The following is an 18155-nucleotide window of genomic DNA, read 5'->3' on the forward strand; positions in this document are numbered from 1 at the left end:
AACTCTTATGAAGGACAACATTTAATTGATACTGGCTTCCAGATTTAGAGGTTCAGTCCATTATCATCAAGTTGGGAGCATGGTAGAGTCCAGGCATGCATGGCACCAGAGGAGCTGAGAGTTCTACATCTTGAAGACTATGAGAAGATTGGCATGGCAGCCAGGAGGAGGGTCTCCAAACCCAACCTGAAGGGAATAGGAACCCCACAGGAATACCAGCAGAGTCAATTAACTTAACCCCCTGGGAGCTCTCAGGGGTTTAAGCTGAGACATAAACCAAAGAGCACACATGGACTGGAACAAGGCCTTGGAACATATTGTAGCAAATTTTCAGTTCAGTCTCCATGTGGGTCCCTAAACAACTAGGTCAGAGGCTCTCTCTCAAGCTGTAGCCTGACTGTGGTATTCATTTCCCAACATGGCTGCCTTGTCTGGCCTCAGTCGGAGAGGATGCATCTAATCTGGCAGTGACTTGATTGCCAGAGTAGGTTGATACGTAGGGGCAGGCCCACATCCTCAGAGGAAAAGGGGTGGGGAGAGAAGGGGGAGGGTTCTGAAGGGGAGCAGCATTTGGGATGCAAATAAATAAATTTAAATTAAGAAAATCACTTTCTCATGTAGTAGCAAAGAGGCGGGAAAAAGATGTCTTTCTCAGTACCTATTAACTGTCATCAGTCACTGGAAGGGGTAACTCTCAGCAGGTTTTTTCTCTCTGGACCCTTTCAGACTGCATATCTATCCTGTGGTGCATGTCAGAACACAGTAGGCTTTCTCACCACCATGTTTTGGCAGGGTGTGGACCATGACAAGTAGATATATTTGCTCTGGATGTTTTTAGGCTGTGCTGAAATGTAAGCGTTTCTGGTGTGTTTTTTCCTTATGTGGAAACTCTAGCCTTATTTATTTATTGTACGTATTTGTGAGTGTGTGTCCACAGTGTATACACCGTGCAAACAGGTAAACACACCCAAGTCCACTCCAAGGCCAGAGAAGGACCACATGCGAAGACCAGATGAGGACTCCAAGTGTCCCAATGGACCGATCACTCTCTTACTCCCTTAAGATGATCTCTTGCTGATCCTGGAGCTAAGTAGACTAACAGCAAACTGGGTCATTTGGTCTCCGGGCCCCTCAGCACTGAGGTTACAAGTACACATATTCTCTAGGGTTTCTTGTATGGGTGTTGGGGGTCTGAAGTGAATCCGCATAGGGATGATGCACATGTATACATCAGATGTCCTTGCCAACTGATCCATCCCCCAGCCTCTGAAAAGTCTCTCCCTTAGAACCGAAAACAGTGTTGGATAACGACTTTTCCAAGTTTTATCTTTACCTTTGGCATTAGTTGCTCGTTTCATTATTATGACCAGATGCCTAATAGAAGCAGCTTAAAGGAGGAAATAAGTGTTTTGGTTCACACCCCAGGGGATGCAGTCCATCCGTTGGGTCTGGAGGCAGGGGGCTGCTTATTTGCATCACAGTGGATGGAATAGGACTGGGAGTACAGGAGGCCACTTTTCTCCTTTCACCTCTTGTTTTCAGTCTGAAACTCCAGCCAGTAGGGTGGTCCTGCGCATGCTCAGAGCAGGACACATGCTCAGAGCAGGACACACCCGATTTAGTGGGTTTTATTTCAATCAAGTAGACAATCAGAATCAATTGCAACATTTTAGTATGTAATTTTATGTGTCTGAGGAAGGAAGGAATGCAGTTTGCTTCAAAGTATCAATTTGCCCTAGCATCACACATGATTGCAATTCTTCCATATTTATTTATTTAGAGTAGTAGAGTGGCCCAGCCCACTAGTGGAGGTCAGAAGACTGAAGAGGTCAAGCTCAAAGCGTTTGAAAAATTCCACCAAGACCCCAGAGCAAAAAGACACCTTCCTTCCTGGGTTACAGTTCCTCAGGAAAATCGCAGGGCAGACTGACCTTGCCCACCTAAAGACAAGGGAAGTCCTTGCTGCCCCATTCCCTAAGGACCAATCAGTTTAAAGTCATTGTGCCTAGTTGCTGATGCCTAGAGCTAGAGTAAGATAAAGTTCATCTGCCTTAGAATTCCAATGTGCTTTAAATCAAGCCTGTGGACTCACGTGGTTGCCTCTCTATTCTGGTAATGGGAGACCCTATCGTGCTGGACTTCTACAGAATAAAATGCCCTTTGTATTGACAGCAAGTGCTTTTACTAGCTGAGCCCTTTCCTCTGCTCTAGACTGTGACTTCTGACGGACTCTCTGCTGCATCGTGAACTTACTTTGTGGTTATGTGTAGCCCATTAAATTCTGCTTTTATTTTTAATAATATTTTAACCACTCTGTTACTACTGTCTTAATGGAATGTATTAATGAGGTGTATAGTAATGCTAAAAAGAAGTAAGAAACGAGGCTGGACAGATGATTCTGTGGTTAAGGGTACTGCTGCCCTTACAGAGGACCCGAGTTCCGTTCCCATGACCCTTTGCCAGCTCACAAACTTCTATAACTCGAGTTCTAGGGCATCAAACACCCTCTTCTAGTCTCTGCAGGCACCAGACATGCACACGGCACAAGGCAAACCACAGGAAAATAAAATAAAATAAAATAAAATAAAATAAAATAAAATAAAATAAAATAAAATAAAATAAAATAAAATAAAATAAAATAAAACACTTTAAAAAAAATAGCTAAGAATCCTGATGTGGTAGCATATGTCTTAAAATACAACACTTGAGAGACAGAGAAAAGCAGATCTCTGTGAGTTTGAAGCCACGCTGGTCTACAGAGTGAGTTCCAGGACAGCCAGGGCTATCTAGAGAGAATACATCCCAGAACAAAATAAGCAAGCAAACAAAGCATTAAAATAGCTAAGAGAAGCAACTTTATAGTGGATTTAGGGGTTCCAAATGTCTCCGTGCACGGCTGACTGGCTCCATTTCTTTGAGTCAATGACAAGGCAGAACATTACAACCACGAGAATCAGTTTAAGAGAAGAATTATGCCCTCCATGGAAGTTGAGAAATAGAGAGCCAAGTGCTTAATACAAAACATACAACTCAGGGTCATGTTACTACTACTTCTAATTAAATCCTGCTGGCTACACTTCCCAACCACTTTCATGAGTCAGTTTACTTAGGAAACTAACGGCGAAGAACTGAAAATTAAAAATCAGAGTAGTTATAGCCCAAGGCTCCCTTCACCCTCCAGCACTGGACACAGACCTTGGGTGTGTGACTCTTTCGGAGACTTGCCATAGCCAAACAAAAATAGACGGTCCCCTTTATTTGCATTAGGCAAGATATCTTTTTTGTTGTTGTTGTTGCTATTCCAAAGATTTTAATCATTCATCAGACATCCCGGATTTCATAAAACCTTACGATCGGCGACTGGCATGTGTGTTTGGGAAATAATAAAATCTGCAGCATATTCTTGATCAAACTTTTCGGTGACTGTGGGATTCTAATGCATTTATTTTGCTGAAGTCTATCCCAGGAGAAATTCCTAGACCCAGACAAAATTCAAAATAGGATCGCAAGTATTTGTGAGAATATGCAGTCTCAAGACAGATATTGGTGGGTCTTTTGCGTATATTTTATTGTTGTGGTTCTTTTGCTTGTTTTCTTCATCTTGAGTTTATTTAAAGCAGTAAAGTTTCTTTATTTCCAAGTTGCATGCAGCACTGAGACATAAATGGCAGGGGCAGGTTCTAGTAAAACAGCTTCTTGGCCTGCTTGATCTCCCCTGGGGGCCAATAACACCCTATAAAGCATTTCTAAGAAACTCTACACCTCTATAGAACTTCCTACTAAAAACATAACCCTATTAAATTGCATTTAAATAGGATATTTTTACTAAACTATATATTCACTTAAGTATCAAGCAACAGAAAAGCTGAAGTTGAGGTCATGGATTTAAGTTTTATCTTCTCTGTTTATTGGCTGCTTTTTCCTGGACTAGTCAGAGTGACCTTCATGTTGTTCACCTACTGGGCCAGCTTTGTAGCTGATGTAGCCAAGCCTTTCTCAATGGAGGCAACTGTTACCCTTGCGCACAGGATGGTTCCGCTTCCGTCGTGTTGGTCTCTTACCTGCCCTAGAAATTCTTGGGGCATTATTTAATATCTTCCTTTGCTTTGGTCGAGATCTCGAAACAGGATGGTGGTAGTCCTTGTCATTGATGTCGTCGTTGTCGACATCATCAGTGTCATCATCATCATCGTCATCATCATCATCGTCATCAGATTCCAGGGATAAATAGATATACTTAACTTCCTTGAAGCATCCTTCTAAGCCGTCCTGCTCCACCACACAGGAATTTTCCTCCTTGCTTTCAGTTCTCCAGTATGCTAGCCGTTTGATGGGCCATTTCCTTGTTGTGTGCTGAGAAACAGGTTTGTTAGACACTGTGCCCAAGACACTGCTGGGGTTTTTGTTGCCTTGGTCTTGTCCCCCACTCAAAAACGCCTGAAGGCTGGAGGGAGCTGGTGAAGGAGGTGAGGACTGCAATTCAGGCATCAACACAGTATCCTGGATATCCTCCTTATTGCTGGAAGAATCTGCTTCATCAGTGAGGACAGCACTGCCAGGTCCTCCCACCTGTTTCCTGGCCTTAAGTGGATCAAGAATTCCATCGGATTCACTTCCATTCTTAAGCTTGCTTTCAACCCCTTCCGCCATTTCCTCATCTGTTTTATAGTTCTCTATAATGGTGATTTTGGTTTCGCCTGGTTCATGCCTTTGGTTTTGGTCAGGGCAAAACTTCACATGGGGCAAATTTGGGGTAATTTTTGGTCTTACTACCAGATTCTCTTTCTCTTTGCCCAATCTCTTATCAATCTGCAGCTCATCATCTGGATCCAAGTCAAACTTTTCTACCATCACTTGTTCTTCCACCAACCTTGATTTATCTTCCTTCTTTGTGATTTTGGCTCTCCAAGAATTGGACAAGCTCTTCACCCTCTTGGTACTGCCGTTAGCTATCAGCAGAGGCACTGGGCTCTCATTCTCTTCAAAGACATTGTCATATTTTGAGTCATCATCTAAGTCATTCAAAAAAGTACTGGTGATGTTAAACTCTATGTTTTGGGAAGAGCCTACCTTCCATTGTTGATTATTTAGATCCATGAAACTACAGCTATGTTGGTAATTAGGCCTCAGAGCTGGTCTCTCCTTGTTCATTTCTTTTTCCTTCTTGAAGATGTCTTTATACTTTGGGCTATTCTTTTCTGAACCACTTTTGGAGGGCAGTGATAGTGTAGACTTGGATACTGAAGTGGAAAGAGCTGGTCTAATTAAGGAAGAGGAATTGGTGTGGAGCTGCTGGTGCCTAAAGGTATTACTTGTCTTTGGGATGTTCTGTTGGAAGGTATCTTCAACCAGACAGATTTCCCTAGCCAGATCTTCAATGAGCTGTACGGTCTGCACTTCCTTTGGGATCTCATCCTCATGGTCTGGCAGAGCTTCTTTCCTGGTCCAGGCTTGAAAAGCTAAGTTTAGAGCTTTACTGCCACGGACCAAGTAGGATGCAGGACATCTCCCATTCTCCCGCAAACCTTCAAAGACGTCCACGATGTGCTTTCCCACATGCCAACAGATGGTCTCAAAACTTGGAAACCTGAAGAGGTCTGTTGTACTCTGATGCTTCTCAGTCTCATAGGCTTTGAGCTGCATGTCCATGTTAAAACTGTGTAAGAAGTTTCCCCTAAATGCTAGGCAATCCACAGGGGTCAGCACAGCATAGATCCATCCTGCAGGAATGAAAAGTGTCTGTCCTTGCTTCACAGAACACTTGTAACATCTGTCTACCTGGTCCCCAAAGAACATTTCTTTTTGGTTAGAAGAGTTGCTCCAACTCTCAAAAAGAGTCAGGTTATCATCTGTTGGGTGGATCAGGTAAAAGATCTTCTCACCCTTAAGTACATGGTACCAAGCTGAAGTGCCACCAAATTCAATGTGAAAATCTGTATAGCTATTCTGCATACTCATAAGGCAATACTTCTGTACCTTGGGTTTCTCAAAGTCACACTCTTCTGGCCATAAGTTTTCAACCCAGGAAAGCTTATGAACTATCTTGGGCACCTCTACTATATTAGACAGTCTAGTATTAGAGAATTCCAAATTAATAACATTAAAGATCTTTTCCCTCTTCCTGCTGTAATAATATTTCACAAAATCACCCAGCATCATCTTGCTGCTAGCCTGACAGGCCACATCAATCACATCAATCTGTCTGTCAGAACCAACGTATTGTTCAACATCTTTGACAGTGAATGATGTCGGTGGAAGTGTCATCCCCAACCCATCCTTCTTCAAGACAAGGATAGGTATACTGAAGCTACTTTCTTCCAGGAATTCCACTGTCAACTGACTTCCTGTGGGCTTCAAAATCACTTTGTCCGAGTTGTCAAAAGTCTTACCCTGGATGTGGTGGATAAAGATAGTGCTCCCAGTCTTTACTGGCTCCCTCTTGAGAACTTCACACTCTTTAGATGATCCATGCCACTTCTTCATAATGGAAGGCCCAAATACAGCTTCACAGTCTGGGCAGTGGTAGACGTCAATGTTGACAGCGTTTTCTTCTTCAATCCCAACACAGCTCCCATGAAACCAGTCCTGGCACAGGTCACACTCAATCATAAAGTGGTTCGCATTGTAAGGCTGCCGACAAAGGCAATACACAGGCACCAAGGCCATCTTCACAGGTTTTGACCAAGTTTTGGGGTGGTCAAAGAGGGCGAGAAGGTAGCAGCAACACCCTCCCTGTTGATGATGGATCACCGAGACCCAGACTTAGAGTCTCTTTCACTGAGAGAGAACAGAGAAGCAGTTCTATGTCTTGCTCACATTTGAGCCCTTTCCAGGTCACTTTCTTTGGGCCTGCGGTCAGGTGGTGACTTTCTGGTGTTTCCCATAAATACCTGAGAGCTCTGAAGAAGCTTCTGTAACCACTCCGTCACTGGCCTCCTGCTTCATGGGTTCTAGAATTCTGCTCCCTTTATTATGACACAAACTACAGCATAAAGGCTGAAGGAGGAGCCTGCAAAGAGACCTTCTCTCATCCACAAAATAGGAGGGACAAGAGGTCAAGATACTGGTCAGCTTATTAGAAAGTTACCTCAGAGTCTCTAAGGACAAGGCAAACAAGACTAGGTTCTCAACTCACAGTCCTGAAGTCGGGGTTGGTAATGACTATCATATCCTCAAACCTAAATTAAACCTCAATTTTGTGACTTCCACATGACAGGAATTCCCTCACATCTCTGATCTCTTTGAAACTGCTGTAAATAAACAACAAGAACAACAAAATCCTGATACTAAGCAAAGGTTTTGTTTTTTTCTTACAGCTCCAAATACCAGGCATTTCGCAGCAGCCACCTCAGATTGACAAGGACTCTCTTGTACCCCCATTTGACAAGAGATTTTATTTCAATTCTTTAACTCCCCAAACTTCTGAGAGGCTCTTTATGCCTCCATGACTGAAATAAAGCGTTTCATACTTCAAAACTAAGAGGAATGTCCTTGACTGCAAACCCTACATGACTTCAATCTCCAGCCTCCAACTCCTCAACCCCGGGGAACTGAGTGAGCCCCAGAGACTCACCCATTGAGCAAACCTTCACTAAGCAGAGGCCCCAAGAGAGCTGGCCACGCCCCCAGAGACGCACACTTTAAATTCTGGTATTGTCAAGTAAAAGCTTGAAACATTGGCTACTTCTAGAATCACAAGCTGTGTTGCTTTGTGCCTGTAGCCAGCGGGCATCTCAGGACAGCCTTCAAGATGCGATTACCTAGGGATTTCTGAGAGGAAAGCAGAGACTGCAGACAGCCACACCAAGGGAATAACACAAGCTGAAGGATCTGAGTTCAATCCCCGACCTCACATAGTGGGGAGAGAGAAGAACTATCACAACTCATCTTCTGATTCCCACAATACCGAGGGAGAAAACTCACACAGTGAATCGATTTGTGATTATATTCTCATGAAAAAAACCAAATGGGAAACTGACAAAGGGGGGGTCATGGATTTGGTCAAATAGTTGTTTTGACATTACTCAGATATCATGTAGACGTTTCCGTTTAATGTAGCAAAACAAATGTAGAGAATCTATTATACTTACTCATTTATGAAATAATTATACACAAGGAGCTATTATAAATCAATGAATAAAAATAAAAGATCTTCTACCCTGGTGTTGACCAATATTTCATTGCCGTGACAAATCGTATTTGATTAGCAATACTACCTACACTATTTATGTGCTGCTGAACTTAATTTGAATTTTTTTAATTGAGACTTTTTGCATCTGTGTTCATCACATACTACTTTAGGATATTCTAGGCCTCATTCAAAGCTGACAGAATGTCTGGCCTAGTGAAATGCACTGAGACCAATCCCTGGGACCTGCATGGTGGAAGGTGAGAACTGAGTATCCCAAGTTTCCTCATACACTGTGCCCACACAAAGAAAATGTTAGTTTTTTTTCTTTTTTCTTTTTTTTAAGAAAATGTATGCTGTACAAATGCCTCAGCAGTTAAGAGCAGTTGCTGTTCTTCCAGAGGACTTGAATAGGATTCCCAGCGTCCACATAGCAGTTTACAACAGTCTTCAACTCCAGCCCTACAGAGTCAGACACCTTTTGGCCTCCCCAGGCACCAAACATACATGCAGGAAACAAAAAAACCCCATGACAATAAAATTAAATACATATAAAATTAAAATAAAATAAAAATAAAAAGGCCTGGCATTCTTACAAATTCTTTGTAAACAAATAGATCAAGGTAGTGTTTTTCTCTACTATTTATGTCTTCTTTTAAATTCATAATATGTTTTTTATATTTTTGTAGCTTTCTTCTTTTAGGGCATTGAATCTCTGTCTCTCTGTCTCTCTGCCTCTCTGTCTCTCTGTCTCTGTCTCCATTTCTGTCTCTGTCTCTTTTTCTTATTGTGCATGCACACATGTATAAATATTTACATCTGTGTGGGGCATATGTGTAGACTCAAAGTTCACAGTGTCTTCCTTGAAGATTCCCCACTGTATTCCTTGAGGCTCTCCTTGTCCCTGGAGCTTGCTAGTTCTAGCTAATCTTATTAGTCAAATTGCCTTGGCAATCCTCTGTCTTTGTCTCCTGGGTGTTGGGATTTTAGGTGGCTGTCACGCCTTCCCTGCTGCTAGTCGGGTTTAGTCTCCAGGTTTCATACTTACTTGCAAGGCAAGGACTCTATTCATGAAACTACATTTCCAGTCCCCATTTTCCTCTTAAATATATTCCTATATAGTTTTTTAATTTTATCATAAGCATGATTTTTTAAATAAAATCCTGGTTACTATGGATAAAACAATTAGTGAAAAAAGAGGCCATGAATTTGCAAGAGAGCCGGAAAAGAATATGTTGGAGGGAATAAAGAAGGGAGAAATGGTGAAATCTTACTCTAATCTCAAAAAATAAAAATATGTAAACATAATAAATGGTTTTTAATTTTTAAGTTCTGATTAAGTGTTGCTATTTCCAAAAAGGAAAAAAAAAGCCAATTGCCAATAAAAGTCTGGAAGCGCTTCCCCACCTAGACTACATATAGGAAACAGTCTGTACACAGGGAAAGCCTACAGAATACATACATGGTGGGAGTGGGTAGTAAATATCTCAAAATAGCGTCATGGACCCTGAGGTCTAGTGCTTTTGGTCTTTTCCCCTAGCAAACTAGCCCACTCCCACTCTTGAGGATATTTTTCTTTTCCTTATAAATTCTCTCTCTTTCTCTTTCTAAGTATATGTCCGTCTCTCAATGCTTTGTCCTGGGGCACAAGAACCTGAAAACTTCACTCAGTGCTGCCAGGACTCTAAGTTAGAAGCTACAGATCAGGAGATGGATATACACACATAGGTATAGGTTACGTTCTTGGGGGGGGGGTGAAACTGTATTTGATATCACTATGCTTTCTGGATAATGCTTTGGTTTGACCTCTATAGGTACTGTACTTATATGTATATATATATACACACACACACACAATTTAAAAAAATGAAAATAAAATCTTTAAAAATAAGATACTCTATGTTTAGAAAATAGATAGCATGTGTGATAAGAGCACTGAGAAACCCTATACAAGTTCGAGTGTATTCATATTGATTTACCTGCATTTGTCTTTAAAAATTCTTGAAGTGCATAAAACCAGCAGCAATCCTGCTTGCTTATGAATTATAAACATAACACGTGTGTGTTTTGTATGCACATGGATATTATGCAGGTGTGCATGCTCATGCAGAAGTTAAAGCAGGCCACCAGATGTTCTCCTCCATCATTCTCTGCCTTATTTCTTCAAGACAGAGTCAGTCACTAAACCAGCTAGCTCACCAGTTTATGTAGGCTAGTTGGCTAGTAAGCTCTCAGAATATGTCTCCACAGATTCTGCTAGGACCACAGGCACATATAGTCATGCCATGCCTGGTTTTTACCTGGGTGATAAAGATGTGAACTTAGGTACTTATTATTATTATTATTATTATTATTATTATTATTATTATTTACTTTTATTACCATTATTACTATGATTATTATTGTATTTTCCAGATAGGATTTCTCTGTGGAGGCTAGCTGTCCTGGAACTCACTCTGTAAACCAGGATGGCCTCTAACTCAGACCTCCACCTGTCTCTGGCTCCCACATGATGAGATTAAAAACATTCTTCACCACAGCCTGGCTTGAACTTAGGTCTTTAATGGTTGCAGTGCAAGCACGTTCAACCACTAAGCCTTTCCCCATCCCTAAACACAATTTTACCAATTTGCTTTCTCTTTTCTACAGAAGTTAAACAATGTATAGTCTGGGTGAACATAAAGGTAGCAGGGAATGTGGAGAAATCTTCAGCCAGATCGCAGGTACAGCCATGAACAAGAAAACTCTTCCTGGAGTTAAAGTATTTGAAAGACAGGTGTGTGAAGAAAGCCTCACTGGTGACTCCTCCCTAATTGTCCTATTCATGTGCATCCTGGACACAAGCCTCATAAATATGAGCTATGTGGTAGGGGCTCTGTAAAGCTAAAGAGTGTGGGAAAGCTCTCGTTTGTCCCGAATGCATTCTGGGAAGAGAAGAGATGTGAACATAAGCTATATGTGAGGAAGCCTTCCAGAGTCAGAGCTGCCTTCAGAAAGCTCTGGAAAGTGGCGGGGGAGAGAACGCACATGTGCGTGAGCACTGCGGCAAAGCCTTCACGAAGCACAGCGTCGTACAGAGGCTAACGCTGGACAGGAAGCGCATGCGCACAGCGGCGTGGGCGAGCCGGTCTAGCTTGAGTGGCCTTCCAAGACATGAACGAACTCACTGGAGAAACACCTTACAGATGTAAGAAATGTGACAGAACCTTCAGTTATCTAAGTAACTTTCATGGCCATGAAAGAACTCAACACTGGTGAAAAACCCTGTTTGTAAGCAGCGTGGGAAAGCGTTCATTTACTACAATACCACGATTCATTTCGAAGACATGAACGATGCCACACTGGAGAGAAACCCTCTGTATGTAAAGTTTGTGAGAAAGCCTTCACAGTTCCTTACACTATCATGAAAGGATTCAGAGTGGTGAGAAGCCTTATGTCTGTGAACAGTGTGGGAGAAGTTTTATTTCCTCCCGTTCTATTCGAATACATGAACGAACTCACACTGGAGAGAAGCCTTATAAATGCAATCAGTGTGGTAAGGTTTTTAGCGTTGACTGTTCTCTCCATCGCCATGCAAGAGTTGACAGTGGAGTGAGACCTTCTCTCTGCAAGCAGTGTGGAAAGCCTTCGCTGCTCACAGGTCCCATCAATGGCACGAAAGGATTCACAGTGGAGCGAGACCTTACATATGTAAACAGTGTGGAAAAGCCTTTTCTTCCTCGAGTCATTGTCAGAGACATGAACAAATGCACACTGGCGAGAAACCCTATGTATGTAAGCAGTGTAAGAAAGTCTTCAGTCTGTCTAGTTCTCTTTAAAAAAAAAGGCATGAAAAGATACGCTGGAGAGAATTTCTAGGAATAGATTCATCAAAAACCTTGTTGCATCATTTTCCTAGTAAACACAATAATGTGTAGTGATGAGAATGTCACTGTAAAGTTTGTAGAAATGCCTTAAATCATCTTGCTTGAATAACAAACATGATAGAGCATGATCTTTAAAAAGATGTGCCAAAGTCTTCAGTTTACCCATATCTAAGAGTGCACTGGATATTAAAACTTAAAACTGTAAATAAATAACAAAACTCGAGAATTGTAGCAAATTTATTATAGGATCTATAAATCCTCATTTAGTCCTTTAAATGTGTTATAAAAGAAAAAAATTGATGTAAAGTAATTTATATAAAATGTTCCAGAAATTATACCACCTGAGAGAAATGTTTTTAAAATTATAAGCATATAATAATGGTTAGCCATTCGGTATTAATGTAAGTTTATGGATTATGTATTGCTTTTATAAATATAGGGTTTTAAAAAAATTATGTGTATATCTGTATTTGTCTATGTCTGAGCTTGTGCACATGAATGCAGATTCCCCTTGAGGCCAGAAGAAGGCAACTGATTCCTCTAGCACTGGTCTTATAAGCTGTTGTGAGCAACTTCGCATGGCTTCTGGGAACTGAATTCAGATCCTTTGTAAGGGCAGAATGGTCTCTTAAATACTGACCCATCTCTTCAGTTCCTGGACATTTTATTTCTGGATTTGGTTTTTTTTTCAAGACAGGGTTTCTCTGTGTAGCCCTGGCTGTCCTGGAACTCACTCTGTAGACCAGGCTGGCCTCGAACTCAGAAATCCGCCTGCCTCTGCCTCCCAGAGTGCTGGGATTACAGATGTGTGCCAGCACCGCCTGGCTGACATTTTATTTCTAATGGCCACTCTTTATTTTTTATTTATTTTTTATTTTTTTAGACAGGGACTCTTTAGGTAGCCCTGGGTGTCCTAGAATTCATTATATGGACCAAGCTAGACTTGAACTCACAGAGCTTCACCTACCTCTGCCTCCTAATAGCTGCGAATAAAAGTGAATGCCCCCATGCCCTGCTAATGGCCATTCATGAAATTGTTAAAAATAACTGTCTAAAATTTGTTTAAAGAAAGGAGGGAAGGGGCTCCAGTTTCAAAAGTGATTTTTGAAGAAAGATTTATTTATTTTTAACTTTTTATGTATACTGGTGTTTTATGCACATGTATATCTATACCATGTATGTGCTGTACCCTAGGCGGCCAGAAAAAGGCATCATGTCTCCTGAAACTGGTGTTAACAGTGAGCTGCAGTGTAGAAATCAAACCCAGGTCCTCTAGGAAACATTCCTCCAACCCAGTAGTGACATTTTTAACAAAATTATGTTCTCATTTCATATATAACCATATTTGGTCTGTATGTAAATTAAAATATTATTTCTACAGTCTAATGTGTAAGGCTTATTTTTCTTTATTTTTCACACATTGGGTGGCCAGGTGTGGTCCACATAGCTGATTCCATCACTTGGGTAGCTGAGTATTGCGATGAGTTCAATGAGCTGTGGTTTCAGGAGTTCAGTTGTCATGAGCCTTAGCTATGTAATGAGGTCCAGGCTAGTCTTAAAGAACAAAATAAAATGAATGAAAATATTTTCACTGATGGGTCATTGAAAAATAAATTTTTGTTAACTGTTGTAAATTTCCTATTGTCCTTAAGCAATGGCCCCTCCTCCCCCCTCCCATCTCATCTTTGTATTCTCTGTGTTGGTCAGTGACTATCTGGGAAACAAAGGGAGGAATTGGTTTATTTGGGTTCATCATGGTATTGTGGAGCAATGCAGTTCATATTATAGAGGGCACAAAGGTCTTAAAAGAGTCAAAGGTCTTTAACAGGAAGAGTCCAGTACATAATGATAGCTCCAGGGACTCCCTCCCCAAACAACTAATTAGAGCAGAGCTGTCTCAATCCAGTAATTCTTTGCAGATGATAACACAGACATACCCAGACATCTGATTTACTAATGTTCTAGACTTCTCACAACTCAGTCAAGTTGATAAATGTAGATTTATCACCACAGTGATTTTTCTATATAAAATGGTAGTGGGAATTTTGTAATTTTTACTTTCTGATAAATGTTTTCCTTAAGACTTGTTGTATATTAGACTTTAACTGTTTTAACCAGTATGTTTGCCATTTAGAAATGTTATCTTCATTTATTGAATAGATCCTTGCAAACATCCCTCAATAATCATAAGTTAGATAAACTTCATTATCGGCTTAAGTTTTTTCTTTCCTATTTGAGTCATTGTTATTGTGTGCTTATAAATAGTGATGGTTTTCCCTCTTATGAATTGCATTTTCACTTACTTTTTCTTTGCTCATTCTTCCAAAAGATACATTTGCTAGTACATATGTAACTTCTTTCCAGAGAACACAAGAATCACACTTTTTGTGAAATACTATAGAATGAGTTGTGCATGGTCCAACATTAAGACCCTTCCAGATTTAACTTTTGGCAGAACTGCTGTTTTTTTTTTTTTTATTCGATATAATTTATTTACATTTCAAATGATTTCCCCTTTTCTAGCCCCCCCACTCCCCGAAAGTCCCGCAAGCCCCCTTCTCTTCCCCTGTCCTCCCACCCACCCCTTCCCACTTCCCCGTTCTGGTTTTGCTGAATACTGTTTCACTGAGTCTTTCCAGAACCAGGGGCCACTCCTCCTTTCTTCTTGTACCTCATTTGGTGTGTGGATTATGTTTTGGGTATTCCAGTTTTCTAGGTTAATATCCACTTATTAGTGAGTGCATACCATGATTCACCTTTTGAGTCTGGGTTACCTCACTTAGTATGATATTCTCTAGCTCCATCCATTTGCCTAAGAATTTCATGAATTCATTGTTTCTAATGGCTGAATAGTACTCCATTGTGTATATATACCACATTTTTTGCATCCACTCTTCTGTTGAGGGATACCTGGGTTCTTTCCAGCATCTGGCAATTACAAATAGGGCTGCTATGAACATAGTAGAACATGTATCCTTATTACATGGTGGGGAGTCTTCTGGGTATATGCGCAGGAGTGGTATAGCAGGATCTTCTGGAAGTAAGGTGCCCAGTTTTCGGAGGAACCGCCAGACTGATTTCCAGAGTGGTTGTACCAATTTGCAACCCCACCAGCAGTGGAGGAGTGTTCCTCTTTCTCCACACCCTCTCCAACACCTGCTGTCTCCTGAATTTTTAATCTTAGCCATTCTGACTGGTGTAAGATGAAATCTTAGGGTTGTTTTGATTTGCATTTCCCTAATGACTAATGAAGTTGAGCATTTTTTAAGATGCTTCTCCGCCATCCGAAGTTCTTCAGGTGAGAATTCTTTGTTTAACTCTGTACCCCATTTTTTAATAGGGTTGTTTGGTTTTCTGGAGTCTAACTTCTTGAGTTCTTTATATATATTGGATATTAGCCCTCTATCTGATGTAGGATTGGTGAAGATCTTTTCCCAATTTGTTGGTTGCCGATTTGTCCTCTTGATGGTGTCCTTTGCCTTACAGAAACTTTGTAATTTTATGAGGTCCCATTTGTCAATTCTTGCTCTTAGAGCATACGCTATTGGTGTTCTGTTCAGAAACTTTCTCCCTGTACCAATGTCCTCAAGGGTCTTCCCCAGTTTTTTTTCTATTAGCTTCAGAGTCCTTGATCCATTTGGATTTGAGCTTAGTACAAGGAGACAAGGATGGATCAATTCGCATTCTTCTGCATGCTGACCTCCAGTTGAACCAGCACCATTTGTTGAAAAGGCTATCTTTTTTCCATTGGATGTTTTCAGCCTCTTTGTCGAGGATCAAGTGGCCATAGGTGTGTGGGTTCATTTCTGGATCTTCAATCCTGTTCCATTGATCCTCCTGCCTGTCACTGTACCAATACCATGCAGTTTTTAACACTATTGCTCTGTAGTATTGCTTGAGGTCAGGGATACTGATTCCCCCAGATTTCCTTTTGTTGCTGAGAATAGTTTTAGCTATCCTGGGTTTTTTGTTGTTCCAGATGAATTTGATAATTGCTCTTTCTAACTCTGTGAAGAATTGAGTTGGGATTTTGATGGGTATTGCATTGAATCTGTATAGTGCTTTAGGCAAAATGGCCATTTTAACTATATTGATTCTGCCAATCCATGAGCATGGGAGGTTTTCCCATTTTTTGAGGTCTTCTTCCATTTCCTTCTTCAGAGTCTTGAAGTTCTTGTCATACAGATCTTTCACATGTTTGGTAAGAGTCACCCCAAGATACTTTATACTGTTTGAGGCTATTGTGAAGGGGGTCATTTCCCTAATTTCTTTCTCAGCCTGCTTATCCTTTGAGTATAGGAAGGCCACTGATTTGCTTGAGTTGACTTTATAACCTGCCACTTTGCTGAAGTTGTTTATCAGCTGTAGGAGCTCTCTAGTGGAGTTCTTTGGGTCACTTAGGTAGACGATCATGTCGTCTGCAAATAATGATAGTTTGACTTCTTCCTTTCCAATTTGTATCCCTTTGACCTCCTTATGTTGTCGAATTGCCCGAGCTAGTACCTCAAGTACAATATTGAAAAGATAAGGAGAAAGGGGGCAGCCTTGTCTGGTCCCTGATTTCAGTGGGATTGCTTCAAGTTTCTCTCCATTTAGTTTGATGCTGGCTACCGGTTTGCTGTATATTGCTTTTACTATGTTTAGGTATGGGCCTTGAATTCCTGTTCTCTCCAAGACTTTAAGCATGAAGGGATGCTGAATTTTGTCAAATGCTTTTTCAGCATCCAATGAAATGACCATGTGGTTTTGTTCTTTGAGTTTGTTTATGTAGTGGATTGTATTGATGGATTTCCGTATATTGAACCAACCCTGCATTCCCGGGATAAAGCCTACTTGATCATGGTGGATGATCGTTTTGATGTGTTCTTGGATTCGGTTGGCAAGAATTTTATTGAGTATTTTTGCATCGATGTTCATAAGGGAAATTGGTCTGAAGTTCTCTTTCTTTGTTGGATCTTTGTGTGGCTTTGGTATCAGCGTAATTATGGCTTCGTAGAAGGAATTGGGTAGTGTTCCTTCTGTTTCTATTTTGTGGAATAGTTTGAAGAGTATTGGTGTTAACTCTTCTTTGAAGGTCTGGTAGAATTCTGCACTGAAGCCATCTGGTCCTGTGCTTTTTTTGGTTGGAAGACTTTCTATGACTCCTTCTATTTCTTTAGGCATTATGGGACTGTTTAGATGGTCTAGTTGGTCCTGATTTAATTTTGGTATTTGGTATCTGTCAAGGAAATTGTCCATTTCCTCCAGATTCTCCAGTTGTGTTGAGTATAGGCTCTTGTAGTAGGATCTGATGATTTTTTGGATTTCCTCAGTTTCCGTTGTTATATCTCCCTTTTCATTTCTAAGTTTGTTAATTTGGATACTTTCTCTGTGCCCTTTGGTCATTCTGGCTAAGGGTTTATCTATCTTGTTGATTTTCTCAAAGAACCAGCTCCTGGTATTGTTGATTTTTTGTATGGTTCTCTTTGTTTCTACTTGATTGATTTCGGCCCTGAGTTTGATGATTTCCTGCCTTCTACTCCTCCTGGGCGAAATAGCTTCTTTTTGTTCCAGGGCTTTCAGGTGTGTCATTAAGCTGGTAATGTATGCTCTCTCCATTTTCTTTTTGGAGGCACTCAGGGCTATGAGTTTTCCTCTTAGCACTGCTTTCATTGTGTCCCATAGATTTGGGTATGTTGTGTTTTCATTTTCATTGTGTTCTAAAAAGTCTTTAATTTCTTTCTTTATTTCTTCCTTGACCAAGGTATCATTGAGTAGAGTATTGTTCAGTTTCCACGTGTATGTGGGCTTTCTGTTGTTTCTGTTGCTATTGAAGACCACTTTTACTCCATAGTGATCAGATAGGAGGCATGGGATTAGTTCGATCTTCTTATATTTGTTGAGGTCTGTCTTGTGACCAATTATATGGTCGATTTTGGAGAAGGTACCATGAGGTGCTGAGAAAAAGGTATATTCTTTTGTTTTAGGATAGAATGTTCTATATATATCTGTTAAATCTAATTGGTCCAAAGCTTCAATTAGTTTCATTGTGTCCCTGTTTAGTTTCTGTTTTCCTGATCGGTCCATTGAGGAAAGTGCAGTGTTGAAGTCACCCACAATTATTGTGTTAGGTGCAATGTGTGCTTTTAGTTTTAATAAAGTTTCTTTTACAAAAGAGGGTG

At 40.7% G+C, this 18155-nt stretch overlaps 1 protein-coding gene and 1 pseudogene across 2 annotated transcripts; one reads left to right on the plus strand and one right to left on the minus strand.

Annotated features, from left to right (window-relative positions):
* Positions 1–3996: 3996 nt before the first annotated feature.
* Positions 3997–6666, minus strand: LOC127670394 (histone lysine demethylase PHF8-like). Of its 2 annotated transcripts, XM_052164747.1 has the most exons (2): positions 5350–6666; positions 3997–5070 (listed from the first exon to the last, which is right to left on the minus strand). In XM_052164747.1, exons 1-2 carry the CDS (start codon positions 6664–6666, stop codon positions 3997–3999), a joined length of 2391 nt encoding a protein of 796 aa, XP_052020707.1. The 2 variants fall into 2 exon arrangements, with proteins under 2 accessions (XP_052020707.1, XP_052020706.1); XM_052164746.1 differs by having other exon boundaries at positions 3997–6666.
* Positions 6667–10787: 4121 nt separating this feature from the next.
* On the plus strand, positions 10788–11946 carry LOC127670562 (zinc finger protein 709-like; annotated as a pseudogene).
* Positions 11947–18155: the final 6209 nt, after the last annotated feature.

Source organism: Apodemus sylvaticus, chromosome 20 (genome assembly GCF_947179515.1).
Source record: "Apodemus sylvaticus chromosome 20, mApoSyl1.1, whole genome shotgun sequence".
Lineage (NCBI taxonomy): Eukaryota > Metazoa > Chordata > Mammalia > Rodentia > Muridae > Apodemus > Apodemus sylvaticus.

What these genes read in the sequence shown, in the direction of transcription:
- LOC127670394 (XM_052164746.1), bottom strand. Translation starts at nt 6,666, where the DNA reads ATGGCCTTGGTGCCTGTGTATTGCCTTTGTCGGCAGCCTTACAATGCG.